Consider the following 21,544-nt stretch of genomic DNA (forward strand, 5'->3'; position numbering starts at 1 on the left):
ACTCCACACAGACAGTGACCCAAGCAGGGAATCGAACCCGGGTCCCTGGCGCTGTGAAGCAGCAGTGCCAACCACTATGCCACCGTGCCGTCCCAGAGATGAGGAGACATTTCTTCACCCAAAGAGTGGTGAGCCTGTGGAATTCATCGCCACAGGAAGTAGTTGATGCCAAAACATTGAATGTATTCAAGAGGCGGCTGGATATAGCACTTGGGGATCAAAGGTTATGGGGAGAAAGCAGGATGAGGCTATTGAGTTTGACGATCAGCCATGATTGTAATGAATGGCGGAGCAGGCTTGAAGGGCCAAATGGCCTCCTCCTGCTCCTATCTTCTATGTTTCTATCTACCTTTCCAGTGAAACTTGGCCATGCAGGTGGGAACAAAAATATTGGCCTACATTAGTTGACTTCCTCCACCGTGACTGCAAGTCAAGCAGAGGGTGTCTCTGCACGGAAGAGAACATTGACCACTGCACCCAAAGCATAAGGTGTTGCCTTAAGGTACTACCACTCAGTTGGCTTTGCAGAGCCTCACCCACCTGACTGATCTTCACCCATCTGCCTCGTATCGGACAGATGGCAGTAGTGGGCATTACAGATCTGTGTCATCCTGGCTGAGTGGGCACACTGTTCCCAGGAGGCCTACATAACTAAGCCATCATCAAATGTCTTTTTACATATGCTGGTGGAATGATAGCATGGTGGTTAGCATTGCTGCCTCACAGCGCCAGGGACCCGGGTTCCATTCCCAATTTGGGTCATTGTCTATGTGGAGTTCTATCTCAAGTAGCTCAGTGTTAAAACTTTTTGATCCATAGCCTTCCTTGGAATGTTTTGATCGGGGGAGGCGATGGCCTAGTGGTATTATCACTAGGCTATTAAACCAGAAACTCAACTATTGTGCTGGGGACCCGGGTTCGAATCCCGCCACGGCAGATGGTGGAATTTGAATTCAATAAAAAATACCTGGAATTAAGAATCTACTGATGACCATGAAACCATTGTCGGAAAAACCCATCCGGTTCACTAATGTCCTTTAGGGAAGGAAATCTGCCGTCCTTACCTGGTCGGGCCTACATGTGGCTCCAGAGCCACAGCAATGTGGTTGACTCTCAACTGCCCTCCAAGGGCAACTAAGGATGGGCAATAAATGACTCACCTGAAGAAGGAGCAGCGCTCCGAAAGCTTGTGCTACCAAATAAACGTGTTGGACTTTAACCTGGTGTTGTGAGGCTTCTTACTGTGCCCACCCCAGTCCAACGCCGGCATTTCCACATAATAAATGCTGGCCAGCCAGCGATGCCCATGTCCCATGAATGAATAAAAATGAATGAATAGGGAGATGTGGAGGGAATTCTGAGCTTCTGATGTTGCAGATGTATAGAACGTTGGTTCGGCCGCATTTGGAATACTGCGTCCAGTTCTGGTCGCCACACTACCAGAAGGACGTGGAGGCTTTGGAGACAGTACAGAGGAGGTTTACCAGGATGTTGCCTGGTATGGAGGGGCTTAGTTATGAGGAGAGATTGGGTAAACTGGGGTTGTTCTCCCTGGAAAGACGGAGGATGAGGGGAGACTTAATAGAGGTGTATAAAATTATGAAGGGGATAGATAGGGTGAACGGTGGGAAGCTTTTCCCCAGGTCGGTGGTGACGTTCACGAGGGGTCATAGGTTGAAGGTGAAGGGGGGGAGGTTTAACACAGATATCAGAAGGACATATTTTACACAGAGGGTGGTGGGGACCTGGAATGCGCTGCCAGGCAAGGTGGTGGAGGCGGACACACTGGGAACGTTTAAGATTTATCTAGATAGCCACATGAACGGAGTGGGAATGGAGGGATACAAATGAATGGTCTAGTTTGGACCAGGGAGCGGCACGGGCTTGGAGGGCCGAAGGGCCTGTTCCTGTGCTGTATTGTTCTTTGTTCTTCTGGTTAATTCAGTATGCACGCAGGGATCAAACACGAGATGTTCCTGACCCTCGCGATTCAGCCATTTTGAGCCGCATATTAATCCACGGTGTCACCAGGAAAGCCATGATGGAGCCTTGACCGCACGGTCTGCAGTTGGCCAACAATCTCTTGAAGGGCAATGAGGTGGTGGACCCTCAACATTTAAGAAGCATTTCAATGAGCATTTGAAATGACAAAACATACAAGGCTACGGACCAAGTGCTGGAAAGTGGGATGAGAATAGATAAGTGCTTGATGGCTGAGGCAGACACAATGCGCAAGAGGGCTTCTTTCTGTGCTGTAGAATTCCACGACCAGCCTTGGCAGTGAAGCCCACTGCGAACATGAATACTTAGAAAGATTAAGACTCTCAAATGAATTCAGAACTGTCTGCATTTGCGTGTTCCCTTAAGCGATAGGGCTTTCATTTGGTTCATGCGCACCAGACGCCCCAAAGCAGTTTACAGTCAATGAGGTACTTTCACAAGTGTAGTCACGGTTGTAATATCAGAAATGTGCTGGCCTTGGAAAGGGTCCAGAGGAAGTTGACAGGAATGATCCCTGGAATGAAGAGCTTGTTGTATGAGGAACGGTTGAGGACTCTGGGTCTGTACCCATTGGAGTTCAGAAGGATGAGGGGGGGATCTTATTGAAACTTACAGGATATTGCGAGGCCCGGATAGAGTGGACGCAGAGAGGATGTTTCCACTAGTAGGAAAAACTAGAACCAGAGGGCACCACCTCAGGCTAAAGGGACAATACTTTAAAACAGAGATGAGGAGGAATTTCTTCAGCCAGAGAGAGTGGTGAATCTGTGGAACTCTTTGCTGCATATGGCTGTGGAGGCCAGGTCATTGAGTGTCTTTAAGACAGAGATAGATAGGTTCTTGATTAATAAGGGGATGAGGGGTTATGGGGAAAAGGCAGGAGAATGGGGATGAGAAAAATATCAGCCATGATCGAATGGCGGAGCAGACTCGATGGGTCGAGTGGCCTAATTCTGCTCCTATGTCTTGTGGCAACCTGGATAGTCAGAAGCTTTTTCCCAGGGTGGAAGAGTCAATTACTAGGGGACACAGGTTTAAGGTATGAGGGGCAAGGTTTAAAGGAGATGTACAAGGCAAGTTTTTTTACACAGAAGGTGGTGGGGCCTGGAACTCGCTGCCGGGGGGAGGTAGTGGAAGCGGATACAATACTGACTTTTAAGGGTCGTCTTGACAAATGCGTAAATAGGATGGGAATAGAGGGATATGGTGCCCGGAAGGGTAGGGGTTTTTAGTTCAGTTGGGCAGCATGGTCGGTGCAGGCTTGGAGGGCCGTAGGGCCTGTTCCTGTGCTGTAATTTTCTTTGTTCTTTATTCAATTGATGCACAGTAAGCTCCCACAAACAGCAATGCAATAATGAGCAGTCTGTTTCAGTTGAGTGATAAATATTTAGACGAGGCATCCGGGGTTAACGCTCTTGGAACGCTGTCTTGGGAACGGTTAAATCCAACACGGACCTGGAAGATGGCACGTCCGACAGCGCAAGGCTCCCTCACAACCCACAGCTTTGTGTCGGAATGTGCTGGTAACTGAGGCATGGCTGATATCATTCAGTCTGGGTTAGGAGTCAACTCCCAGCGCTCGCATGACTAAATCCAGCAATGAGAGCGGGCTAGATCTGCTTTCCTACCAATGCTGGTTGGGTTGTCATTCGGCCGAACACACCCGCCCTTGTATAATGGCATCACACGACAGGAGAAGAATGGTTCGCTGGAGAATCCCCAATGGTCCCCCACAGGCTCAATGAATGGCTCCCCTGAGAGAGCGGATAAAAGCACCAGCCTATGTGCTATCAAGATGCACAGCCAGGAAAGATCAAGGGTATTTCCCAAATGTTACGTATTTAACGTATCTCAGCCAGCACTGAGGCCAGAAACAACAGTCTCCAGCAAACCCGTGGAGTGACATAGGAGGAAAAGGAGGGGGGAAAAATAACTCAGCCAGGCTATGGTATCTATTCAGCAACTCCTCCTGGAAAACTGATTTTAAGTTGAAAGTTTATTTATTAGTCACAAGTTGGCTCACATTAACCCGGCAATGAAGTCACTGTGAAAATCCCCCAGTCGCCACACTCCCTTTTGGCAGGCTTTTTATACAGAGGGTGGTGGGTTCCTGGAACTCGTTGCCGGGGGAGATAGTGGAAGCAGATACAATAGTGACTTTTAAGGGGCGTCTTGACAAATACATGAATAGGATGGGGATGGAGGGATATGGTCCCCGGAAGGGGGTTTTAGTTAAGTCGGGCAGCATGGTCGGTGCAGGCTTGGAGGGCCAAAGGGCCTGTTCCTGTGCTGTAATTTTCCTTGTTCTTTGCCTGTTTAGGTTTACTGAGGGAGAATTTAGCATGGTCAATGCACCTAAAGTTTATTTATTAGTGTCACAAGTATGCTGACATTAACACTGCGATGAAGTTGCTGTGAAAATCCCCTAGTCGCCACACTCCCGGCGCCTATTCGGGTACACTGAGGGAGAATTTAGCATGGCCAAACCAACTAACCAGCACGTCTTTCAGACTGTGTGAGGAAACTGGAGCACCCGGAGGAAACCCACACAGACACGGGGAGAACATGCAGACTCACGCACCGACAGTGACCCAAGCCAGGAATCGAACCCGGGTCCCTGACGCTGTGAGGCAGCAGTGCTAACCACTGTGCTACCGTGCTGCCCACTGGGAATAGTATCAGGTTCAGCAGTGTTGCCCTAAGCACATGAACACCCACTGTTGAAACCAAGACTTGCACTGAGATAGGGCCCTTTTACGACCACAAGATGTTCCAAAACGATTTACGGCCAATGAAACATTTTGAAGCGTAGTCCCTGGTGTGACACAGAAAACATGGCAGTCAATTTGAACGCTGCAAACTGTAATGAGACGATGGTCAGATAATCTGTAATTGGTGATGTTCTTTCATAGTAACACCATGGTGCATGCCCAGCTGATTAATGGGGGCTTGGCTGAATGCGCGCTCCCTCAGTACAGCACAGGGAGTGCCAGTCTATATTACGTGTTTGAAACAGGGCCTAGCCTTCCGACTCTTAAGTGTTGAGCCTCGAGTAGACACAATGCAGCGAAGAGCTCACGGATCTGTATCCCAGTACGGGTCAGCACCTGGAGCACGGCAGGCCTTTGGCAAGGAAGAGGAAAATATTGGAAGAAAATAGGAGAAACTAAAAGTAGATGCAAATGCGAGGGCTGCCACCTAAAAGCAAATAACAGTGACATGAAAGTTCCTGTAAGGTCAAAGAGAGAATGAAAACCAGCAACGCACGCTAGAATAAAAAGTTCTCATCGGTAAAAGGTGAAAAAAAAAGCTGTAAGATGTGAGGTGGAACCAATAAAATTATAAATCCATGCCTCATGTTAAGAATTGTTAGCACGCGATCACGTTTGAGTAATCTGTTAGGCGAACTGGAGCTCCGTGTCTTTATGGCCATACCTTGTTCTTCTTTCCAAATGGCCAACGTTTGGTCTTGCTTTTATTAATGGTCCTCTGGTCAACTCGAGACTCCGACTTAAGAGAACCAAGACTATTTTCTGACGAGGTCCGATTAATCATCTGGCTGTAGTCTTCAAATTCCAACTCCCCCGGTCTCTCAAAGCCTGACTTGTAGGCCTCAATCAGTACTTGAGAATCCTGGTTAAAAACGAGAGGGGAGGAGACACATATGAAGACTCAACGCTTGTTTTTACAAAATGTGCATGCATAAAGCTAAAGTTTATTTATTTGTCACAAGTGGGCTTACATTAACACCGCAATGAAGTTACTGTGAAAATCCCCTGGTCGCCACATTCTGGTGCCTGTTCGGGTAACACTGAGGGAGAATTTAGCACGGCCAATGCACCCTAACCAGCACGTCTTTCGGACTGTGGGAGGAAACCGGAGCACCCGGGGGAAACTAGGGATGGGCAATAAATGCTGGCCCAGCCAGCGACGCCCATGTCCCACGAATGAATACATGAAAGACTAGATTTTGTGTTCAAGTGATACTCGGGCCCGAAGGTCCACTGAGCCGTGCCTGACGCATGGCCGTCGATCACACAGTATTAATGATCAGCAATTCTACGTACACCGCTCTCGTTCACAGATTCTGCAGCTTTCGTCATCCCATCCAGGCACTTCCCAATGATTGGCATGACTTGACGTTCCGTGTCCGCAAACATCTTGTACGCCTCGCACAGCTTCTGTACCCGCTTCTCATCCATCTCCTGGAGTTTCTGTAAACACACGAGAGGACACTTGGATTGAGAGAGAAGGAGAAGCAGGAGGAAACTGAAAAGGTAGAGCTTAAATGATACCACCTCCTGCCATTGCCCCACCTCACTGACACCATGTTGGGGAAAACCAATGATTTCCAATCGCGATCGTTAGGTTTTAACCTGAGTTGCCAAATGTTACGACACGGAGGTGATTTTTTTTCCCTCTGCACGATTTTGGAACCACCCAAAGGGATACGTCGCCTTGTAATCTTATACGAGTGTGCGCGAGGGTAGTGGGATGCTCCTGGTTTTGGTAAATTAAAGCAGGATCTAACACCCTGGGTGGAATCTTACCAGCACTGGTAAAATTCCACCCAGGGTGTTAGATCCTGCTTTAATTTACCAAAACCAGGAGCATCCCACTACCCGAGTTTCGCATCCCGCCCGAGTTTCGTACAATCCCGCCCAAGGTCGGCGGAGAATGCCGTTCCCCAAGCCTCCCCTTCCCCCACAATTGCAGTGGACGTGCCGATAAAATTCCGGCCTCTCTATCATGAACAATTAACAGGTCTTTCTGTTAACACTGGTGACAACCTTATTAAAACAATTAACAAATTGAATAAACTCCCCAATAGAATGCTGTTCGAATATTACAAGGCTCATTCAGGAATAACAAAATAAATCCTTATCGGATATAGTCACTCTCAAATAACATAATACCAGGCGTCGGTTGGAAGTATGAACTTTCTTCTGATGCTTCCGTCTGAAACACTTTGAGTTGGTATCTCTTTCTCTTTAGGTCGTGATTTTCTGAAGATATATATTAAACTGCAGGATTCTATATGAGAGCCTCGCCTCTCCCTCCTGCCAACTAAAGAGGTGGCAAGCTTTTATTTCCTTGTCTGGGTTTAAATACCTGGAATTACCTCTCAGTATTTCTGCAATCTGAGTGGCTTGAGGCTGTCACCAAACCTCACATTTGAACTCCATTGGTCCTGTGTCTCTGCGTGCTTGCTTTAAACTCATTGGTTCAATTCAAAAGCCTGTTTTGTTATTTTGGAGCCCTGACTGCTGCTTTGGATAAAAAATGTGGCAAACCTGCAGCTGCAGTTTAAAATCCACAGGAATAATGAATTAGAAACCAAGACAATCTTTTTATTGCCTGTTATGATTTTTAGCCAAGCTTTTGTCACATTAATGCAATGGTCTTTAGTTCTCCAGACTCTTTTGTGATCCCGCCGGGGTGTCGACTAGCCGTAGGAAAGGGAAAGATCTTAAAATTTACTGCTCTTGCCGTCAGCTACTCACAAATAAAGCTGCCAAATTAGCTCATCCTTCCGTTACACGAAATCTCAATGTCGCAGCTGATTGCAATTTCAATATTCCCAACATTTTTCTTTTTGCTTAAACCTGGCCAAGATTATTCCAAACACCTCTTCCACAAGTTTTTCCTAACGAAGGGTGGCACAGTGGTTAGCACTACTGCCTCGCAGCGCCAGGGACCCGGGTTCGATTCCGGCCTCGGGTCACTGTGTGCGTGGAGTCTGCACGTTCCCCCCATGTCTGCATGGGTTTCCTCCCACACTCCAAAGATGTGCAGGTTAAGTGGATTGGCCATGCTAACTTGCCCCTTAGTGTTCCAAAAATTATCACAGATTCATAGATTTCCTACAGTGCAGGAGGCTATTCAGCCCATTGAGTCTGCACTGACAACAACCCCACCCAGACCCTATCCCCTTAACCCTACACATTTACCCTGCTAATCCCCCTGACACAAAGAGTTAATTTGGCATGACCAATCTACCTCACCCGTACATCTTTGGACTGTGGGAAGAAACCGGAGCACCCGGAGGAAACCCACACGGACACGGGGGAGAACGTGCAAACTCCATCCAGACAGTGACCCAAGCTGGGAATCGAACCTGGGCCCCTGGCACTGTGAGGCAGCAGTGCTAACCACTGTGCCACCCATCATGGATTAGCCATGGTAAACTTGTGGAGTTAGAATCATAGAATCCCACAGTGCAGAAGGAAGCCATTCGGCCCATCAAGTCTGCAGGGACCACAATCCCACCCAGGCCCTATCCCCGTAACCCCATGCATGTACCCTTGCTAGTCCCCTTGACACTAAGGGGCAAGGGGATTGGGTGGGGGAAAATGGCCTGAGTAAGATGCTCTGTCAGAGAGTCAGTGCAGACTCGATGGGCTGAATGGCCTCCTTCTGCATGATAGGGATTCTACAACGGTATCAGACTTACTTCTCGCTAAATTGACCTCACATTGGTTCTAGTCTCTGAAGAATTCCTTAAACTTACGTTGAAAATATGAGGCATTTCGGCAAAGTAAAACTGATTCTGGTCCTTGTTGTATTTCTGTAGTTGGGAGGCGTATTCATTCTTGCTTTCTTCCACCATGTGATTGCGCAGATTTGCCTGCTGTTTCGCCTGAGGGGGAAAAGCAATCAACATCATTTACTCTTGGCCAGTGAAGGACCCACTCCAATCACACTCAGCACTCCCAGTGGGGAGTGACAGTGAATACATCTCTTGACATCACTCTTTTCCACGATTCCAGCACCAACACCCACAGCTCAAGAATTCAAATAAAAACACAAAGTGCTTATCAAAAAACGGGATGAATATCTACGCTTGTCAAATGGGTTTTAGAACTTAACTGAGTGCTGGAAATCGGATCTAAAAGCAAAAAAGACTGGAAATATCCAACAGGGGGTTTGACAATGTCAGTTTTAAGTTCATTAGTGTTACAAGTAAGGCTTACATTAACACTGCAATGAAGTTACTGTGAAAATCCCCCTAGTCGCCACACTCTGGCGAGGGTAACACCGAGGGAGAATTTAGCACGGCCAATGCACCCAAACCAGCACGTCTTTCGGACTGTGGGAGGAAACCCACGCAGACACGGAGAGAACGTGCAGACTCCGTACAGACAGGGACCCGAGCTGGGAATCGAACCCGGGTCCCTGGCGCTGAGAGGCAGCAGTGGCTAACCACTGTGCCGTCCTGACACTATGGTATGGTACTACTAAGGGAGTAGTGCACTGTTGGAGACGCCGCCTTTCGGATAAGACACTAAATCAAGATAACATCAGGTGGACGCAAAAAGATCTATTTACCCACCGACTTCTAAGGCATGTACATCAGTTACATTATTAAAATTTGGCATGAGAAATTTTGATTTGATTTATTGTCACCTGTACTGGGATAAAGTGAAAAGTATTGTTTCTTGCGCGCTATACAGACAAAACACATCATTCATAGCTTACATGGGTAAAAGGAAAGGAGAGGGTGCAGAATGTAGTTTTACAGTTATAGCTAGGGTGTAGAGAAAGATCAACTTAATATAAGGTATGATCAGCTTAATATAAAGTCTGATGGCAGCAGGGAAGAAGCTGTTGTTGAGTCGGTTGAATCTTTGTCAATTTCTTTTTTACTCATTCATGGGACACTGCCACAGGGGTTCGCACAGCGCCAGGGACCCGGGTTCGATCCCCGGCTTGGGTCACTGGCTGTGTGGAGTTTGCACATTCTCCTCGTGTCTGCGTGGGTTTCCTCCGGGTGCTCCGGTTTCCTCCCACACTCCAAAGATGTGCAGGTTAGATGGATTGGCCATGCTAAATTCTCCCTCAGTGTACCCGGAGTGTGGAGACGAGGGGATTTTCACAGTAATTTCAGTGCAGTGTGAATGTAAGCCTACTTGTAACTAATAAATAAATAAACTTTTAAAGACATGGGCATTGCTGGTTGTGGAGACGCACCTCTCTTAAACTTCTCAACCAGCTCATACACCAGCTCTACAGCAAACACCGCATCCTGGAAACCAAGATAGAGTCCATATTCTCAACTTGCGCTCAGGACGCAGACCAGTTGCGAAACTCTGCCAAGCAGACGAGACAAAGGAACTACGCCATCTACATGCACATCAAGAACAGGAAACCTGAGAAACTTGGCATCACCACCAGCAGCAACCAAGCCTCCCCCGGTACCACAGTAGAGAACAGTACCACTGCAGGGAAGTCCATTGTCAACTTATCGGACTACACACTTCAACCAGATGAAATCGAAGTTCTCAGCCGAGGGCTCAATTTCTGCCCCACCACCAAAATGGACCCCATCAGTCTCGCAGCAGACACAGAGGAATTCATCAGGCGAATGAGGCCTGCGGGAGTTCTTCCACAAACCCCAAGAGGCCAACAGCGAACACAATGAGACAGCCAATGAACCGGAACAGCCGACAGAGAGATCCGCGGTGCAGCAACCGAAGAGGAAAGAGTCGAATTGGACTCCTCCGGAAGGCCGCTGCCCTCGACTCGACATGTATGCCCAAGTCGTCAGGAGGTGCGTCAATGCCAGATTCATCAGCCGCACTCACAAGACAGCCCCGAACATCATCCAAGCACAACGCAACGCCATCCACGCTCTCAGGCCAACTGCAACATTGTCATCAAACCAGCATACAAAGGAGGGGCCATCGTCATACTGAACAGAACGGATTACTGCAAAGAACTTTACCGACAACTGAACAACGAGGAATACTACAGACAGTTACCCGCAGATCCGACCAAAGAACACACCCGTCAACTCAACAGACTGATCAAGACCTTTGATCCGGACCATCAGAACACCCTCCGTGCTCTCATCCCACGTACTCCCCGCGTTGGAGATCTCTTCTGCCTCCCGAAGATACACAAGGCAAACACACCCGGCCATCCCATCGTATCGGGCAATGGGACCCTGTGAGAGAACCTCTCCGGCTACGTCGAGGGCATCCTGAAATCCATTGTACAAAGAACCCCCAGACTTTGTCGCGACACTACGGACTTCCTACAGATACTCAACGCACATGGAGCAGTTGAACCAGGAGCACTCCTCGTCACAATGGATGTCTCGGCACTCTACACCAGCATCCCCCACGACGATGGCATTGCTGCAACTGCCTCAGTACTCAACGCCGACAACTGCCAGTCTCCAGTTGCAATTTTACAACTCATCCGCTTCATCCTGGACCACAATGTCTTCACCTTCAACAACCAGTTCTTCATCCAGACACACAGAACAGCCATGGGCACCAAATTCGCATCTCAATATGCCAACAGCTTCATGCACAGGTTCGAACAAGACTTCTTCACCGCACGGGACCTTCAACCGATGCTATACACTAGATACATCGATGACATTTTCTTCCTTTGGAGTCATGGTGAACAATCACTGAAACAACTATATGATGACATCAACAAGTTCCATCCCACCATCAGACTCACCATGGACTATTCTCCGGAATCAGTTGCATTCTTGGACACACGCATCTCCATCAAGGACGGTCACCTCAGCACTTCACTGTACCGCAAGCCCACGGATAATCTCACGATGTTCCACTTCTCCAGCTTCCACCCTAAACATGTTAAAGAAGCCATCCCCTACGGACAAGCCCTCCGTATACACAGGATCTGCTCGGATGAGGAGGATCACAACAGACACCTCCAGACGCTGAAAGATGCCCTCATAAGAACAGGATATGGCGCTCGACTCATCAATCAACAGTTCTGATGCGCCACAGCGACAAAGCGCACCGACCTCCTCAGATGACAAACACGGGACATGGTGGATAAAGTACCCTTCGTCATCCAGTACTTCCCCGGAACAGAGAAGCTACAACATCTTCTTTGGAGCCTTCAACATGTCATCGATGAAGACGAACATCTCGCCAAGGCCATCCCCACACCCCCATTTCTTGCCTTCAAACAACCGCACAACCTCAAACAGACCATTGTCCGCAGCAAACTACCCAGCCTTCAGGAGAACAGTGACGACGACACCACACAACCCTGCCACAGCAATCTCTGCAAGATGTGCCAGATCATCGACACGGATGCCATCATCTCACGTGAGAACACCATCCACCAGGTACACGGTACATACTCTTGCAACTCAGCCAACATTGTCTACCTGATACGCTGCAAGAAAGGATGTCCCGAGGCATGGTACATTGGGGAGACCATGCAGACGCTACGACAACGGATGAATGAACACCGCTCGACAATCACCAGGCAGGAGTGTTCTCTTCCTGTCGGGGAACACTTCAGCAGACACGGGCATTCAGCCTCTGATCCTCGGATAAGCGTTCTCCAACGTGGCCTTCACGACAATGCAGAATCGCTGAGCAAAAACTGATAGCCAAGTTCCGCACACGAGGACGGCTTCAACCGGGATCTTGGGTTCATGTCACACTATCTGTAACCCCCACGACTTGCCTGGGCTTGCAAAATCTCACTAACTGTCCTGTCTGGAGACAATACACATCTCTTTAATCTGTTCTTAACCCTCTCTCCACTCACATTGTCTGTACCTTTAAGACTTGATTACCTGTAAAGACACAGATTCCAACCATTATCTTGTAAATTGAGTTTGTATCTATATATGCCCTGTTTGTGAACAGAACTCCCACTCATCTGATGAAGAGGCAGCATTTATTGCCCATCCCTAGTTGCCCTTGGAGGACAGTTGAGAGTCAACCACATTGCTGTGGCCCTGGAGTCACATGTAGGCCAGGCCAGGTAAGGATGACAGATTTCCTTCCCTGAAGAACATTAGTGAACCAGGTGGGTTTTTTTGACAATTGACAATGGTTTCATGGCCATCAGTAGATTCTTAATTCCAGATTGAATTCAAATTTCACCATCTGCCGTGGCGTGATTTGAATTCAATGATATATTAAAGAAAACTTATCATGCTGTAGATAGAATCCTGGCCGACGGATTTTGGGGTTAAGATCTGAAAGGGGCAGAGGGAAATGGGCTTGGGGGGGGATTTATCGGGATTGAAGTCCTAGTCTACCTTTTCCACATCAGCCTTGGTTGTATTGATGTCGTTGTCGACTCTCTCCGCGCTCTGCATTGCTTTCTCTGCCTCCTTGCAGTCCCGCTCAAATCTCCTCTTGGCCTGTGGAAAACAGGACATCAGATGTAAAAACGGATTGCAACTCCAGTTGGTTGGTTCAGATGTCACTCCACTCCAACCCACCCCGACCCCAGCTCCCCCATGCCTTGGGCAGTAAAACCCATGCTAAATAAATCATTAAAAACCCAGGGCGAATTCCTACTCTGTACTGAACTAGCTGTTCTCAACCTGGACAGTTGGAGCACAGCAGGTTAGCTCAGTGGGGATACAGGGAAAATCATCCAGGGTTTCTGCTTTTAAATTGCTATCCGGTGATCTCCCCCGGTGTGCATGTTGGGTAAGCACTGAAGGTTTTCCTGTGATCCTCTCATGCCCAGAGAGCTCATCTATACTCTCAATCTGCACACCGGTGTGAAGAGCGGTTGCTTAGAACTAGAGCAGTCCCTGAGAACCAGAGAAATGTCACAGCATAGCAGGGAGCCATTTGGCCCATCTTGTCCATGCTAACCCAAAGACACCGGGATGCCCTTTTTAATCCTTTCTTCCTACCCATCGCCCTGTTGCTTATAGCACTTGATCCAGGCAATAAAAAGAGTTAGGGTCTCTATCCCCACCACCAACTCGGGCAGCGAATTCCAAACACCCACCACCCGCTACGTAAAAAAATGTTCTTCTCCATGTCCCCTCTGCACCTACTGCCGCTTGAATCTAGTCCCCTGGTTCTAGACTTCTCCACCAAGGGAAACAATTTTATCCTGTTTACACCATCTCTTCCCCTCATAATTTTGTATAACTTTTTGCACAGCAAGATCCCACAAACAGCAAAAATGATAACGATCAGCCATTTTGGTATTTTTTTTTACGATGTTGATTGAGGGATAAATATTGGCCAGGACATCAGGGATAACTCCCCCTGCTTTTCTTTGGAATAGTGCCATGGGATCTTTTACACCCATTCCAAGCAGATAGAGGGGCCCATGGTTTCAAGCCTCGTCCAAAAGGAGGCACCTCTGACAGTGCAGCGCTCCCTCGCTTGGAAGCGTCAGGGTGGGTTTTTGTGTCCGAGCCCTGGAAGCGAACTTGAAGCCAGAAACATCAAGTGTTTTAGAGGAAAGTGCGTTACCGACAGAAGCAGCGAGAACACAAAAAAAAGGGGCTAAAAAATAAACTGCAGGAGATAGTGACTTTGACAGCTCAATGTAGGAACCCATGTTTCAGGGATGGTCAATGACTCGAAGACAGCAGTGCTGCTGCATTCTGGGAATTCTGGTCATATTGGTGAGATACACCTGAAGAGCTTTCCATGTTAATAGAGAGGAAACCTATTGCCTTTAGCCACCAGGTTATTTTGGTTTAGATATTAAACTTACACAATCCAGCTGTTTAAAACTGGCTTCCAGATTTTGTTGGGCTTTTCTTCCATCCAGGAGATGCTGAAACGAAAAGGTCTCCATTAACATAAAGAAGCTGCCAGGTCGAAATATAACACGGAGGCCATTCAGCCCCTTCATCCTTCACCATTCAACAAGATCATGGCTGATCTAATCGCAACCATAATTCTACTCTCCTGCTTGGTCCCAATAATCCTTGAAGATCAAAGTCCAGCCTTGAATCTATTCAATGACCCAACTCTCTGGGCAAGAGAATTCCAAAGACTAGCTTCCTTTTATCCAGACACTGTTGGTTGGCCAATCCACAATCCATGCAAGCATATTACAGTCCAAAGATGTGCGGGTTAGGTTGATTGGCCATGCTAAAATTGCCCTTAGTGTCCTGGGATGCATAGGTTAGAGGGATTAGTGGGTAAATATGTAGGGTTATGGGGATAGGGCCTGGGTGGGATTGTGGTCGGTGAAGACTCGGTGGGCCGAATGGCCTCTTTCTGTGCTGTAGGGTGTCTAAGTGTCTATTACCCCTAACACTGTGAGCCCTCAACTTTCTTTTTTAAATGTAGCACCGTCTCAAATTTTGGAAATCCGATTACACTACATCTACTGGTTCCCCTTCATCTATCCTATTTGTTACATCCTTGAAGGATAATAGACCTGATTTCCCTTTCACAAAACCATGTTGACTCTGCCTGATTGTATTATTAGGCTAACTGGCCTATTGTTTCCCGTTTCCCTATCTCTGTCCTTCTGCAATTGGGGGCATTACATTTGTGGATTTTCAATTCACTGCGTCATTTTGAGAAGCTATAGCCAATACATCCGCCATCCCAGCAGCTGCTTTGTTTCAGATGCCAGGATGCAGGAGATAAACCCAGGTTACTTATCAGCTTTTAGTCCCATTAATTTTTCTAGAATTTTTTTCTCTAGTACTTGACCCACATTTCTCACCCTCAATCTGAATGTGGAATCCTATCATGTTATGGCATGGTGGCACAGTGCTTAGCACTGCTGCCTCACAGCGCCAGGGACCAGGGTTTGATTCCCGGCTTGGGTCACTGTCTGTGTGGAGTTTGCATGTTCTCCCCGTGTCTGCGTGGGTTTCCTCCGGGTGTTCCGGTTTCCTCCCACAGTCCGAATGACGTGTTGGTTAGATGCATTGGCCATGCTAAATTCTCCCTCAGTGTACCCGAACAGGTGCCGGAGTGTGGCGACTAGGGGACTTTCACAGTAACTGCATTGTAATGTTAATGTAAGCCTACTTAGGGCGACACGGGTTAGGTGGATTGGCCATGCTAAATTGCCCCTTAGTGTCCAAAGGTGTGCAGGCTAGGTGGATTGGCCATGCTAAATTGACCCTAGAGTCAGGGGGATTAACAGGGTAAATATGTGGGTTTAAGGGGATAGGGCTTAGATGGGATTGTTGTCAGTGCAGACATGATGGGCCGAATGGCCTCCTTCTGCACTGTCGGGATTCTATGATTCCCTCGTGACACTAATAAATAAACTTTAAACAAAAACTTTTCCTCAGAGGATCTTGTTCCCTGGTATTGATTTAAGAAACTGTCCGGATACGTGTAATGAACCAAGTATCATTGCGACCTACCGTCTTGCGCTCCTGCTTATTTTCGTGCAAGTATTTCAGCAATTGGGCAAAGATGTTCTGCATCAGGTTCTCTGCTATCACTTCCCTCTGTCCAGCGTAGTCATTCAGCTCGTTCAGGATGTTGATGAAAGCCTGATACTGAGAGAACCTACGAGAAGCAATCAGATCCTGAAGCAATGGGCATTGGACAATCTCAGCATGGGAAATAAAGTCAAGACCAACATTTAAGTCAAATTAGGTTGAAAATCCTTTACTTTGGGTAGTTACTGCCCTTTGCCTGCTCCCCCAGTGGAGGTCTCTGCAGAGGCCCACCTCAAAGGCCTTAGCAACTCACTCCAGTAAGTAACATATCAGGTGGGCCGCAGACCATGAGAAGCAGTGGGCATCATAGAATCTACGGTGCAGAAGGAGGCCATTTGGCCCATCGTGCCTGCACCGACAACAATTCCACCCAGACCCTATCCCCGTGACCCCACATATTTGCCCCGCTAATCCCCCTGACACTAAGGGACAATTTAGCATGGCCAATCCACCTAACCCGCACATTTTTGGATTGTGGGAGGAAACCGGAGAACCCGGAGGAAACCCACGCAGTCACGGGGAGAACGTGCAACTCCACACAGTCACCAGAGGCCGGAACTGAACCTGGGTCACTGGCGCTGTGAGACAGCAGCGCTAATCACTGTGCCACCGTGCCGCCTACATACCCAATCTCATGCAATGCCCACCCCACTTGTAGCAGGAGGTCCCAGGCAAAAGTTAGGAAGGGAAGTCCCACGGCAGCTCTTACCCTTTCCCTAGAGCAGAGCACTGCGACAAATCCTTCAGCCCCTTTTCTGTGTGGATCAATGTAACGCCTTTGCTCACTGATTATTGCAGAGTTCTGCAGCTAATCTCTGACACGGAGGGTGGCACAGTGGTTAGCACTGCTGCCTCACAGCGCCAGGGACCCGGGTTCGATTCCGGCCTCGGGTCACTGTCTGTGTGGAGCTTGCACGTTCTCCCCGTGTCTGTGTGGGTTTCCTCCGGGTGCTCCGGTTCCCTCCCACAGTCCAAAGATGTGCGGGTTAGGTTGATTGGCCATGCTAGAATGCCTCTTAGTGTCAGGGGGACTAGCAGAGTAAATATGAGGGGCTAGGGGAATAGGGCCTGGGTGGGATTGTGGTCCATGCCCAAGCCTGGATATTGTCCAGGTCTTGCTGAATTTGGACATGGATAAATGTAAGCACTCTGGGGATGGGATCAGGACAAAGTAGGATGGGTCACGTAGACCGGAATTCTACTTCTCATCTCTAGTTAGCTGCTGGCGAAGTGGTCAAGCAACGCAACGAGATCCCTTGGTCAGAAGAGCGGATAGAATTCACCAGCACAATATCTCCACCCACCCCCTTCACTGACCACTGTCCCATAATGAAGAACATACTCATTGGTGTTTGTGACGAGAGGGCCATCCTGGCTCGTGGTGGCTCGCTGGACGATTCCTGGCTTTTGAGGAATGCCCCACAGTGAGAACTCAAGGAGGGCGGGAAAATCAGAGAGTGGGAAGTCAAAGCCAGGCTGTGGATAGAGCAGAGGGAAGGAGGCCCAGTGGGTGGATTCTAATCTCCTCAGCTTTTTATTGGCCAAGTTCTCAACAGATTCTCTCCCTGCCCACATCTCAGACCTCCTAAAAAGACAACTTGAGAGACATAAGAATGATCTCTTCTCTTTTCCAGATAACAGACAAGGCATTGATAGTCGATCACAGAGGTGTTATGCTGGCAGTTTCTGGTAGTAAATCACATGTTGTGCGGGATAGCAAAAGCAAAGATTCATTATCGTGGAGCAAATAAAGGATTTGGCACCAGTCCCAGAAATGATGTCACCGAGCCTTTCTGCCCTCACCTGGTACTTCCTGAAGGACCGGTTATTAGCACAGGAGCAGCCCACAATTCCAATCAGCTGCACACACATGCACGCACACACACCACACAGACAGTTGTCTATGTGCATATCTCACACAATGGGAACAGCATACTTTTCTCCATCTTTGCCTATGCTGTGTTTAAGCCAATCAGTCAAGACGCCTACAACAACAATCCAGGTTTTACCCCCTTGAGCAGAAGGGGAGAGGAAAGTATGAGGAGAGATTGGACAGCACGGTGGCACAGTGGTTAGCACTGCTGCCTCACAGCGCCAGAAACCCGGCTTCAATTCCGGCCTCGGGTCACTGTCTGTGGGGAGTTTGCACATTCTCCCCGTGTCTGCATGGGTTTCCTCCGGGTGCTCCGGTTTCCTCCCACAGTGCAAAGATGTGCGGATTAGGTGGATTGGCTATGCTAAATTGACCCGAAGTGTCAGGGGGAAGGAGACGGCTAATGAGACATTAAATGTGCTCCAGTTCCGGATGTAACTATTTGCTGAACAATATACCCAACAGTGTATTCATTTCACCCAGTTGAAAGCAGCTTACTTCAATTCTTGGTCTTCTTTGGTGACTCGCTTGGGACTGTACTTCTTCACCAAGGTCCTGAGGAAAGAAAGCAAACTTATCACATTCATCAAAATACTCGCCTCACCACTGACCCGTGATGTTGCAATGCCCTGGTTATCCCTGGAGTTACTCTGGGCGCTGGCCCTGGAGTTGCTCTGGGTACTGGCTTCACAGCAGCCCTGGGCACCGGCCCTGGTATACCCGCTAAAACCCTCACCAACTTTTACAGATGCATCATAGAAAGCATTATTTCTGGTTGTATCACAGCTTGGTGTGGCTCCTGCTCTGCCCAAGACCGCAAGAAACTACAAAAGGTTGTGAATGTAGCCCAATCCATCACGCAAACCAGCCTCCCATCCATTGACTCTGTCTACACTTCCGGGAGGGCATGGGGGGATAACGATTGAATAGTAATGGATAACGAGGATGGAACTGTTGGGTGGGAGAGGTATGAGGGAGGGGGCAGGGTCATTGCCAACGGTACGGTAGCAATGACCCTGCCCCCTCCCTCACAAGGGCGGCACCTTAGCACAGTGGTTAGCACTGCTGCTTCACAGCTCCAGGGACCTGGGTTCGATTCCCGGCTTAGGTCACTGTCTGTGTGGAGTTTGCACATTCTCCTCGTGTCTGCGTGGGTTTCCTCCAGGTGCTCCGGTTTCCTCCCACAGTCCAAAGATGTGCGGGTTAGGTTGATTGACCAGGTTAAAAATTGCCCCTTAGAGTCCTGAGATACATAGGTTAGAGGGATTAGGGTAAATATTTGGGGGTAGGGCCTGGGTGGGATTGTGGTCGGTGCAGACTCGATGGGCCGAATGGCCTCCTTCTGCACTGTCGGGTTTCTATGATAACAGGAAGTTATGCGAAGAAACCAGAGTTGGCGACACTAGGCCTGAAGCCTGAGCGGACTCGAAACGCAGGAGGCAGGCCTCGAGCTTACCTTAGCTGCTTGGCGTATGTCTGTTCTATCTCTGTCCGATCTTTCACAAACTTCACGTACTTCTCGATCAGGTCAATCCCCCACTGGGTCTGTCGCTCGATGATATCATATTGGTCCTAGATCAGAAAACAAGAGAAAGCAGCTGGTCAGAAAGCTACGTTGGACAGAAAAGTGGAAATATATCAGTGAGTGGTACAGAAAATTCAGAGCTGCCCTCGTACTCCAAGTGGAAATCAGCATTCTTGAACCATACTGCACAGAGATGAGCGAATGACTGAATCGATTAGACACACAGGTTAACTCTTCTCTTATTTCGAGATCTTACATGAGGGGAGGGCTCGTTTGGTCCACCCCACATTAGGCAACTCTTGCCAGGGCTCACAGGGTGGCCATGTGGGCTCAGAAATGGAGCTCAAAGCAGAGCTCCAAAACTACAAAGGGTCACAAATATAGCCCAATCCATCACGCAAACCAGTCTCCCATCCATTGACTCTGTCTACACTTCCCACTGCCTGGGCAAAGCAGCCAGCATAATTAAGGACTTCACGCACCCCGGACATTCTCTCTTCCACCTTTTTCCATCAGGAAAAAGGTACAAAAGTCTGAGGTCACGTACCAACCGACTCAAGAACAGCTTCTTCCCATTTGAATGGACCTACCTTGCATTAAGTTGATCTTTCTCTACACCCTAGCTATGACTGTAACACTACATTCTGCACTCTCTCCTTTACTTCTCTATGAACGGTATGCCTCGTCTGTATAGCGTGCAAGAAACAATACTTTTCAGAATACTAATACATGCGACAATAACAAATCAAATCAAAAAAATCAACATAAAACTGCCCGTAGGGGACAGGAAGTGGAAACCTTGGTAGACATGAAGGAAGATAAATAACGTATTTATTTAGCGTCTTTCGTGACCTTAGATCACCCCCCCAAGCACTTTACAACAACGCTTTCGATGGCATCATCACTGTTGTAACGTCGGAAACATGGTAGCCGGTTTGTGCACAGCAAGATCCCACAAACAATTTCCGTGATAATGACCAATTTTGATGACATTGATCGAGGGATAAATGTCGGCCAGGAAGCCAAGGATAAACCACCTGCTTTTCTTTTAATTCTGGTAAATTGAACCAGGGCTAGACTTACTCAGTTAATGGTAGGGCGTTGGGGAGAGTTACAGAACAAAGAGATCTAGCGGTACAGGTTCATAGCTCCTTGAAAGTGGAGTCACAGATGGACAGAGTGGTGAAGAAGGCAATCTGTATGCTTGGTTCCATTGGTCAGAACATTGAATACAGGAGTTAGGACCTCTTGTTGAAGTTGTACAAGACATCTGTAAGGCCAACTTGGAGTACTGCGTACAGTTCTGGTCACCCTATTATAGAAAGGATATTATTGAACTAGAAAAAGAGTGCAGAAAAGATTTACTAGGATGCTACCGGGACTTGATGGTCTCAGCTATAAGGAGGGGCTGGATAGACTGGGACTTTTTCCCCTGGAGTGTAGAAGGCTTAGAGGTGATGTTATAGAGGTCTATAAAATATTGAGGGGCATAAATAAGGTAGATGGTCAACATCTTTTCCTAAAGGTAGGGGAATCTAAAACTAGAGGGCATTGGTTGAAGGTGAGAGGAGAGAGATACAAAAAGGTCCAGAGGGGCAACTTTTTCACACAGAGGGTGGTGAGTGTCTGGAACGAGCTGCCAGAGGGAGTAGTGGAGGTGGGGACAATTTTGCCTTTTAAAAAGCATTTACATGGGTAAGATGGGTATAGAGGGATATGGGCCAAATGCAGGCAACTGGGACGAGCTTAGTGGTTAAAAAAAAGAGCGGCATGGACAAGTTGGGCCGAAGGGCCTGTTTCCATGCTGTAAACCTCTATGACTTTAATTACACACTTGTGCTCGCTTTATATATTGCACTGACATCTTTTAAAGTTTTACGTTTATTTATTAGTGTCACAAGTAGGCTTACATTAACATGGCATTGAAGTTACTGTGAAAACCCCCATTCACCACAATCCG

At 48.1% G+C, this 21,544-nt stretch overlaps 1 protein-coding gene across 2 annotated transcripts in view; it reads right to left on the reverse strand.

The window, feature by feature from the left end:
• trip10a (thyroid hormone receptor interactor 10a) overlaps window positions 1–21,544 on the reverse strand; it is a 142,168-nt gene that overhangs the window by 27,101 nt on the left and 93,523 nt on the right. For both annotated transcript variants that reach the window (XM_078235059.1, XM_078235058.1), the window contains exons 2-9: window positions 19,516–19,631; window positions 18,558–18,614; window positions 16,106–16,253; window positions 14,482–14,544; window positions 13,049–13,153; window positions 8,513–8,641; window positions 6,069–6,215; window positions 5,437–5,634 (exon numbers count right to left, since the gene is read on the reverse strand). In XM_078235059.1, the coding sequence (XP_078091185.1) occupies window positions 5,437–5,634; window positions 6,069–6,215; window positions 8,513–8,641; window positions 13,049–13,153; window positions 14,482–14,544; window positions 16,106–16,253; window positions 18,558–18,614; window positions 19,516–19,631 (963 nt within the window). The remainder of the gene's footprint in view (window positions 1–5,436; window positions 5,635–6,068; window positions 6,216–8,512; window positions 8,642–13,048; window positions 13,154–14,481; window positions 14,545–16,105; window positions 16,254–18,557; window positions 18,615–19,515; window positions 19,632–21,544) is intronic.

The sequence above is a fragment of the Mustelus asterias genome, chromosome 19 (assembly GCF_964213995.1).
Source record: "Mustelus asterias chromosome 19, sMusAst1.hap1.1, whole genome shotgun sequence".
Lineage (NCBI taxonomy): Eukaryota > Metazoa > Chordata > Chondrichthyes > Carcharhiniformes > Triakidae > Mustelus > Mustelus asterias.